Raw genomic sequence first — 9,330 nt, 5'->3', positions numbered from 1 at the left:
CACTCCAGTATGGGTGCCAGAGTGAGACTCCAACTCAAAAAAAAAAAAAAAATGAACCTGAGCACCCGACTCAAAAGATAGGAGAAGCGAGAAGGGGACGGGGGAGAGAAGGGGGGGAGGGTAGAGGAGAGTGAAACTAGGTAAGACCCCAACTCAAAAGAAAAGAAAAGAAAAATGAAGCTGGGATTAGTCAAACAATGTGTCCAAATCACAAAGCTGCAAATGGTCGAGTTAGAAAGAAACACAGGTCTCTGTGGATTCAAAGCTCAGACCCTTTGTGCTAAGCCCCACAGGGTCTATTTATCATAGAAGACCATGTCGTAGGAAAGGTATCATGCTTCGTCAGTTCTCTGCTTTGGCATTACGTAAAAGAACTAGATCCTTGTCAGGGACCGATAGAGAGACAGAAAAAGCAAAGCTATCATTTTGAAAATACTAATGAGAAGAAAAAATCCTCTTTTCTCTTCCACAAAAATTATTCTTTCCTACCTGTGTTCCCTTCTTCCTCTACTGCTCCAGGCCTAATTTTTCAAAAAGTAGCCTTTCTAGAATCCTAATACCATCACAGGATCATCCGTTTAGGGGCAGGGTGTAATGATAGTGCTTATTCTTTGATGGCCGCCCTCTCATTTCTGACTACCACAGAAGGGATGCTGTAGAAGCCTGAGAGAATGGTACTTCCCTTTCCTGGAGGCCCATTTAATTTGAGAAAATGAAAACAAAAAGCTGGGAGTTCTACTTAGAGTCTTGTCTGTTGGTAGTGATGGTCCCCGGACAACTAGCCTTAGAAATGGAGACTCCTTTTACTAGAGCTGACATTTGGCTACCCAGGCCTAACTTACAACAGGAAAAAGTAATTATGTTTCTAAAAAAAGCCATGATCCTTTCTGCATTTCTATCTGCAGCCCCAAATCATCCTCCTTGGCCATCATCACTCTTTAAAACTTCTCCATCAAAGACTTTACGGGACAAGTTAGTTCCTTGTGGACATTGTCTCAAGTAATTCTTTGGATATTTGCAGGTGAAGAATCTGGAAAGCTGTCTGGATTGAACACACTGTGCACACCCCCACGTCCAGACTCCATCCAGTGAGAAGCATATTTGTACATAATCAAGGTACCCAGCCTGGCTCCTATACACAGTGGGAAAAGAGGAACTGTCTGTTGCCTTGTGGAATGAACGTGGCCAAAGTTCCACGTTCTTTCGTTTCATTGTTGTGTGACTTGTTCTCGGTTGAGAGGATTAATGGCAAGGATCCTGCTTCTCTAAAAGTGGTCGTGGAAGGCATGAGCCAGGGGCATGCCACTGATGTACCAGATCTGAAATGTACCACTTTGCTACCACTTGCTAAGGCTCAAAAAAATGTTCTGGTTCTGTAAGTAGGTGCGGATTTTCCAGGAAAAGCACGGCTGGCATTTCGTGATTGTCTGCCGTGTGCCAGGCACTGTGTTGCTAAATGCTCCACATTCGTCCTCACAGTGAACCATGTCGAGACGGTGGGTGTTGTTCCTTCTTCATAGTTGAAGAAGCAAGTTCAAAGTGACTGACTTGGTCAAGGTCACGTGTCTAATAAGTGATGGACCTGGGCTCTTTAGCTGTTTCCAAGGACTCTGTTTTTTCTGTGCTGCTCTACTCCTGCCTCGTGGAATCCTAAGACCTCAGAGGCATTTTGTTTATTCTCTCACCTGATGTCAAGTAGAAATCTGTCCTAAGTTAGTGCATTTCAAGTAAAAGGTCACACTGCATTGCTGAAGGCATTCACTCCATCTTAAAACGGTTATACCATCAGGAAGTTTTTACCTGTTTTGAGTCTAAATCAATTTCCCTATAATTTTCACCCGCCCATTGGTCATGCTTCGAATGCTAGAGGCCATAGAGAACAACTCCTGATATTGCTAATATATTAGTCAAGGTTCAGTTAGGAGACAGAAGCCACACAATAATTTGAAGAGGAAAAATTTAATATGATGAATTATGAAGTAGTTAACAGGATTTGTCTACTAAAGAGTAAAGAGAACTCTGAAGATTATAGGAAATACACCTGAGAGAGCCCCTTCCCCAGCTGAGTCTGAGATTTAGACCTTGCTGGGAGAAGAGGGCTGCAGCTCAAGGGATGGTAGGTTTGCTGAGATGCCACAGCAGGAAGTCACCCACCTTCTGTGGTACCCATGGAATTCAACCCGAAGTTGCCCAGGGGTGTTAGTGAACTGCTGGGAAGTCCATGAGGGCTTTAGGGAGCCCCTCTAGAACCACCATGGGGGCGAGCCTCCACTGAGTGGCTAGTGGAACATCCAAGAGCTTGCTGGGAGGCGCCCGTGGGCGTGCTGTCAGGTTCACAGGGAAGTCACCCCTAGGGAGAATGCCACTTACACACGCTAGAGGCAAATACCCCTGCCCACCTGCCTGTGGGCCTGGCCCTGCAGGAGCAAGAGGTAAAAAGGGACACCCGAATCAGGAAGAAAGTCCTCCATCCCAGTGGCCCTTCAGTGCCCTCTGCTGACGAAGCTTAAGGTCATGCCAGCTGGCACAGGAGAGAGGTTTACGGGGTCCAGCTCGAGTATCACAAACAGGGCAGTGAAGACTGAGTTAGAAACCAACCAGCAAAATAGCGCTAACTACATGTTGGTTTCTCTAAGCCGTCTACAGAAGTCTGGATTCAGCACCTGCGCTGTCCTCATTACTCCTTCTGTTTTCCAGTCTTGCTAGTACTTTGCTTATATTGTGGAACCCAAATCGGAACACATGGTCTAGCATGGCAGTTCGATATTAAGTCATTATTTCTCTTTCCTGCTCTTTTATTCTCTTACAGTGTACGGTAGAGTTTAATTTTTAAATTTTTTAGAGATAGAAAAAAACTGTTGTGCAGGCTGGAGTGCATTAACGTGATCATAGCTCACTGCAGCCTTGAACACCTGGACTTAAGCGATCCTCCCACCACAGCCTTCTGAGTAGCTGGGATTACCTGTGCACGCCACCACGCCCAGCTGGTTTTTTAAAAAAATCTTTTTGTAGAGATGGAGTTTTACTCTGTTGCCCAGGCTGGTCTCAAACTCCTGGCCTCAAGCCATACTCCTGCCTTGGCCTCCCAAAGCACTGGGATTACAGGTGTGAGCCACCATACTTAGCCCCCTGCTTTAATTTTTAATATAGTAAGTAGTGGGTGTGCGTATGTATTCCATATAAACAAAACTTCTTTGAGATTCTTATTAATTTTCAAAGAGCATAAAGGGACTCTGAGCCCAAAAAGTTTGATGAGAACTACTGGTCTAGTAGGTAGGGCTATAACCTCCTTCATTTTAGATATTATAATTTATTCATGTTTTGTAGGGATTTGGGAACAGGAGATATGTAACAGACTTAATTTCTCTGAAATAGGGAGTGGAAAGCAAGCAAGAATAAGGATGATTGCTAGGGAAAGTTGCTGAACCTTCCTAGATTTGTTTCAGATCTAGAGAAATGTGGGATTCTCAAGTGGATATGGTACAGGTCCTGTTTGAGCTTGGATGCTAAACAGACTTAGGTTCAAATACGAGCCTTACCACTTATTACCTGTGTATCACTGGGAAAATTACTTAGTCTCTCTGAGCCATGTAAATACTCTTCATAAATAATTTCTACTCCGCAAGGTTGTCAAGAGGATTGAATGGCAATGCATCTATAAAGCATCTGACATATACTAGTTGCTTAATCAAGTCCCCCTTCTCTCTCTCTCTCTCTCTCTCTCTCTCTCTCTCTCTCTCTCTGCTTGTTCTTATCCTGAGAATAAGGGACTTGAGATCCAATAGAAAATAAAGAGCTCAGGCTTTAAATCCTTAAGGAAAGAAAGAAAGGAAGGAAGGAAGGAAGGAGGAAGGAAGGAAGGAAGGAAGGAAGGAAGGAAGGAAGATCCTAAATCATATACCCATGTATTTATTACGAAGACATTTATTGATTATGTACCAGGAATGAAACTGTCACTAACTGTGTTGTTGAAGAAAGGCAGTGGCCAATAGGGTCATTTCTTTGGTCTCCAGTTCACTTCTTTCCCACACATGCTATTTTCTGGCATTGACCACTCTTAGGCTCTATGCCACGTGCTTATTCTGAAATGGTATCTTCCTTAACTACAGGGCCTCTCACTTGAACAGTCTCCTTCTGTGACTAGGGAGTGCCCTAACCATGTGTTACAGGGCTGTATTATACAGTATGCAGAAGGAAGACATTGTATCTGCAGTCAGTTAAGGCAGCCTTTTTCTCTCCTGACTTTTCCTCTGTCTTACTTCTCCTTCAGCATGGTGACTTTGGAGGGGCCATGAACATGACCCACAAAAAAGAGATTTCTCCATCATTACATGATAGGGATTTTTTTTTTTGACAGCAGTATGCTACCTAACTTGCCTGTTATCATTGGACAACTGTTGTGAGAGGACAGACTGCCCTCTGAAGTCTGTGGACATGGGTACCGTGCCAAAAAAGAATTAATTTCATGCCGTGCTAAATGCAATTGTGTAAAATAAAGAGCCTGTGATTGAGTTGCTCCAATCATTTCAGAAAGTAGAATGGGAAAAAATGCAAGGCAGTCATGGATTGCTGTTTCTTCAGTATACTAGAAAATCCCACATAATTGAACCTAGAAATTTGATATTTACTCTGTAAATTGGTCATGATGAGAAACCAAACCTAGTGAGTCAGGGGGGCAGGGATAAAGTGCTGAGTTAAGAAAGCAACACTTAGTCTGTGAAACATGTTTTGGTGGGGGTGGACCCAGTAGCACTGATGACTGTTCATGATTGTTCTTGAGGCAGGTATGTGAGGCTTATGTCTTCAGCACAGGCACTGAATCTCCCAGCAGAGCTGCAGATTTTGGGCTGGGATGTACCTACATGAAAGTGTTTTGTAGAGTGTTTACTTTGCAGAGGTGGGGAGAGTTCTGATATTAAAGCCATGGTTCTGACAATGAGGAAGTCTTGACTCTATCTTCCTGTCATTGTGACCTTGGCTAGGTCATTTTACTTCTCTGACTCCCAATTGTAAGTTGAAGCCAATGCGCTCATTCTAATTAAGACAGCATTGAGAATGAGTAGTGTTTTAGGATTCAGAGTGTGTGTAAGTATTGTGTGTGTGTGTTATGCGTATGCATTTTTATTATAATGTTCTATCATAAGGGGAGTGAGAGTCTCTCCCCTTGCATGATTGTACCTTTGAATTTGGTAAGAGCCATGGATATTTGCTAACTCTTCAATCTCGCTTGTGAGATGATACTTTTACCACTTTAACTCCTCACCAAAGTGAAGGGAGTAGTCAATACCATGTTTTTTTCTTTTTCCAGATTCTCTCTGGCCCCAAATCCAGGTTCCACTGAAAGATGGGAGGACAGCTGAAAACAAATTGAATAACCGTTTCTTCCCTTACGACGAAATTGAAGCTGAGGCTGTTCTGGCCATCGATGATGACATCATCATGCTGACCTCCGATGAGCTGCAATTTGGCTGTGAGGTAAGGCGGCTTCCAGCAGAGCACGCGTGGTGTTGACTGCCTATTACGGCTTGTCGTTCCTAAAAAAGATACCGTTCATTCTCCAAAGTCGCAGTTTCTGAAGTCTCCCAGTCAAGTCTGAAAGCTGTACTTCGGCGTGTGGGTTATGAAGCTTTCTTAAAACCTTGGGGAAGCCCCATTCCAGAGTGACGACTGTGCCTCCCACTCGTTTTGGGAACTCCCGAGGAGAGTTCTAGAAGCCACTTTCAAAAGAGTGCTTAATTGATGTTTCCTTGAATAGCACTTCCCAGACTCAGGCAGTTGGGCACCACCATAATTAACCCTCAGTAAGTGAAGAGGCTGACGACACTGACAGACAAAACAGAGCCTGCTGCTGGCTTTCCTTCTGAGTTTTTTTTATTTTTTAATTTTTTTTGAGTTGGAGTCTCACTCTGTCACCCAGACTGGAGTGCAGTGGCCGCTCCCAGCCACTGCAGCCTCGACCTGCTGGGCTCCAGCGATCCTTCCGCGTCAGTCTTCCAAGTAACTGGAACTACAGATGCACGCTACCACGCCTGGCTAATTTTTGATTTGTTGTAGAGATGAGGTCTTGTCAAGTTGCCCAGGCGGGTCTCGAACCCGCGGGCTCAGGCAATCCACTCACCTCAGCCTCCCAAAGTGCTGGGATTACAGGCTGAGCCACTGAGCCCGGCCTCCTTCTGAGTTTTAAGGAGAGGGGCTGGCTGCCTGTCTTCAGGGATTAACATTCCCTATCACTGTTCATTTGGTGCGGCTGATGGTAATCCATCAGCTGGGTTCAGGGGTTAAGTATGGAAACCAGTTAAGGTCTCCCCAAGGGAAAGTGCCAGAGTCCAGGCCTGGTGAAAAGCAATAGGAATTGATGGGCCCTGTCAGGGCGTATGTGAGACACATGGTAACGACAGGCGGGGGGCCTGTGGCTGTGGGGTCAAGGTGGCATCAGATCATGTGCAGAATGGGTAAAGGGTAGGGCTCTCCCCGATGGTCACCCTGCCTTTGGGAGAGAGGTGAGCATTCTCTTTGCTTAACTCAGGATCTGTTGAATTTGGGGTTCTTAAGAAATCATGACATTTATTAAATGAAGTCATATTTGGTGTATATATTTACTATGGAAATTTATTTTCAAATTCTTAAATTGAAGGTGGATTTTAAGGAGAAAGAATAGGCATTCCCCCCACTATTACCACCACTAAAAAATGAAAAGCTCACGTTTCCCCAGGTTTAAAAAAAATATAGCTTAATTTGAGTGTAAAAGAAATTGTGATGAAATAGATTGATATGTGGTGCTCTGGTTGATAAAATTATTGGTCAGTGAAAGGCCTGAGAGTAACTAATAAAGCCTACATCTGTCTCTTTGGATTTGTTTTTATTTGTAGGAGATGACTTTTACATCATACCATCTAGATGTTGGATGATATTTTGTATACTGTCTTTTCCTTTTTTTAAAAAAAGCAAATTGCCTGCTTGTTTTTCTAGCCAAGTCATGGAAAATGACTATTTTTTTCTGCCAGTATTTTCTCCCTTCATTGCATATAATGGCTTCAAACTCTACCCGTGTGTTTATTTTTGTGGCAAAACTGAGATGAAGCAGGGGAGTGTTCAGAATGACAGGGCCAGGATTGTCAAGCGCTGTCTCTTCTGTATTTTCAGTTGGTCTAAGGAAGTCTCATGAAAGAAAGGTGGACGCAATGTATTCCTGGGATTTCTTTCAACCTGGAGTTTGTTTCAAACAACAAAAAATATGTTAATGAGAGGAAGTTTTACAAAACTTCCAGGAACTGAGTCTGAATTTTTTTTTATAGATTTAATAATATACTTTATTTAACCCTAACATATTCAAAATGTTAACATTTTATTTTTTTACTTTTAAAGATGTGGGGTACAGTTCAGACTTAGGTATACAAATGTTCATTATGCAGGTACCCTTCTTGATGAAGTGTGTCCCCCCTCCCCCCGCAGATTCCCACTACTGTCAATCCCATGCCCCCCCCCAGCCGTTTCCTGCTACTGTCAATCTTTTTCTTATAGTAATACAATAACCGTTCAATGTTCGCTTATGAGTGAGCACATACGATTCTCAGGTCTTTGTTTCTGTGAAAGATCACTCAGTATTATAGACTCTGATTCCATCCAGCTTGCTGTGAAGTTAATGATTTTGTTCTTATTATGGCTGTGTAGTATTCCATCATGTATATGTACCACATTTTTTTATCCAGTCCTCTTTTGATGGGCAGCATGGTTGGTTCCATGTTCTTGCTATTGTGAACAGTGCTGCGATAAACATACGTGTGCAGGTATCCTTTTCATGGAGTGATTTGAGTTCCTCTGGATATATTCCCAGTAGGGGGATTGCAGGGTCATATGGAACGTTGATTTTTAGATCTTTTGGGAATCACCACACTGTTTTCCACAGAGGCTGTACTAGTTTACACTCCCACCAACAGTGTAGAAGTGTTCCCTTTCTGCCGCATCCTCTCCAGCATCTGTTGTTTTTTGAGTTATTGATGGTGGCCATCCTGACTGGAGTTAGGTGGTATCTCAGTGTAGCTTTAATTTGCATTTCTTTGATGACTAGTGAGGCTGAGCATTTTTTCATGTGTCTGTTGGCTGCTCATATGTCTTTTGAGGAGTGTCTATTCATATCTTTTTCCTACTTTGTAATGGGGCTATTTGTTTTTTTCTTTTCGGCACGTTTGAGTTCCTTATCGATCCTAAATGTTAGGCCTTTGTCAGACCTATAGTTGAGCCTGAGTCTTTATCTCTTTCCTCTGATTGCTGGCGTTGGTTCCTAGTACTCTTTAAAGAAGTGATTGTCTGTTAGAGGAGTGAGCGCAGGAAGTTGTCTCATCTCCATTAGTGAGAATCCCCGGGTGTTGTGGAAAGAACAACTTGCATTAGCACCTTCTGAATATGTTCCTGTCTTACATGTTTACATACACATAAGTGTCTACATACGTCACTTGTGATCTTTCCCCAAACCTGCCAAGCGGGTATGCTTTTCTCACTCCACACTAAGACTAAGCAAGGTTAGATAACTTGCCTAAAGTCATACAGCCAATTAAGTGGAAGAGTTGGGATTCAAATCCAAGTTTTTCTGATACTGTGTGGTCTTCCGTGAGGATTTTATCATGAGTGACTTTTTCCAGAGACTGCTGGTCCTCAAAAGTAGTACTTACAGCCATCAGCATATCATTTGTCCATCACTATATTATTTTGATGTTAAAGCAAACATACACATTCTTCAGGTACTCCTACCATTAGTGCTCTAGGGACTCTGGGCCCAAATTTCTGCTCTGCTCCTGACCAGTTTATGATGATGGACACGTTATTTCATGTCTCTGGGTCTAGTTGGTTCTTATCTAAAATGGCAACAGCACTGTTTACTTCACGAGGCTATGAAGTATGTCAGATGAAATTCCATAATCCCTACCAATGGCAAGTGCCCAGAAAGTATGCATTCTGTGTGACGGACAGAAGGTAGATCACGCACTTTATAGATGCCATGTTAGCTGCTGCCACCACTGTTATCATGACCACGAATGCTCTTTTCATTATTCCATTCATGATTCCACTGTGATTCATGAGAGAGTTGTTCATTGTTTTTATTATTCAGAAGGGACATTGCCCTCCTGCAGAGGGCGCTCAATTTAAGTCTGATTCAGAAGATAAAAGGTAATGGTGCTCCTAGCCCCGGTTTTTGTGCCAAAGTCTGGGATTAATTTGTTATTACTTTTTTGGTAGTTTTTTGGGGGGGATTAATTTTAATTTTAATTTTGGGGGGAATTGGAAGTGGGCTTGAGTCTGCATACGAATAAATCAGTTAACAATTTGCACACT

The 9,330-nt window shown here is 42.9% G+C and overlaps 1 protein-coding gene across 1 annotated transcript in view; it reads left to right on the top strand.

Moving 5' to 3' along the window:
* The window catches only part of LOC103264178 (exostosin-2-like), a 137,364-nt gene that overhangs the window by 92,574 nt on the left and 35,460 nt on the right, over positions 1 to 9,330 (top strand). The window contains 1 exon segment of the mRNA XM_021714323.1: positions 5,309 to 5,475. Coding sequence (XP_021569998.1) covers positions 5,309 to 5,475 — 167 coding nt within the window.

This window comes from Carlito syrichta, unplaced genomic scaffold, assembly GCF_000164805.1.
Source record: "Carlito syrichta isolate Samal-C Ts95f unplaced genomic scaffold, Tarsius_syrichta-2.0.1 Scaffold305622, whole genome shotgun sequence".
NCBI lineage: Eukaryota > Metazoa > Chordata > Mammalia > Primates > Tarsiidae > Carlito > Carlito syrichta.
The sequence above is the reverse complement of the archived record's forward strand: the minus strand, read 5'-3'. Positions and strand labels throughout refer to the sequence as shown.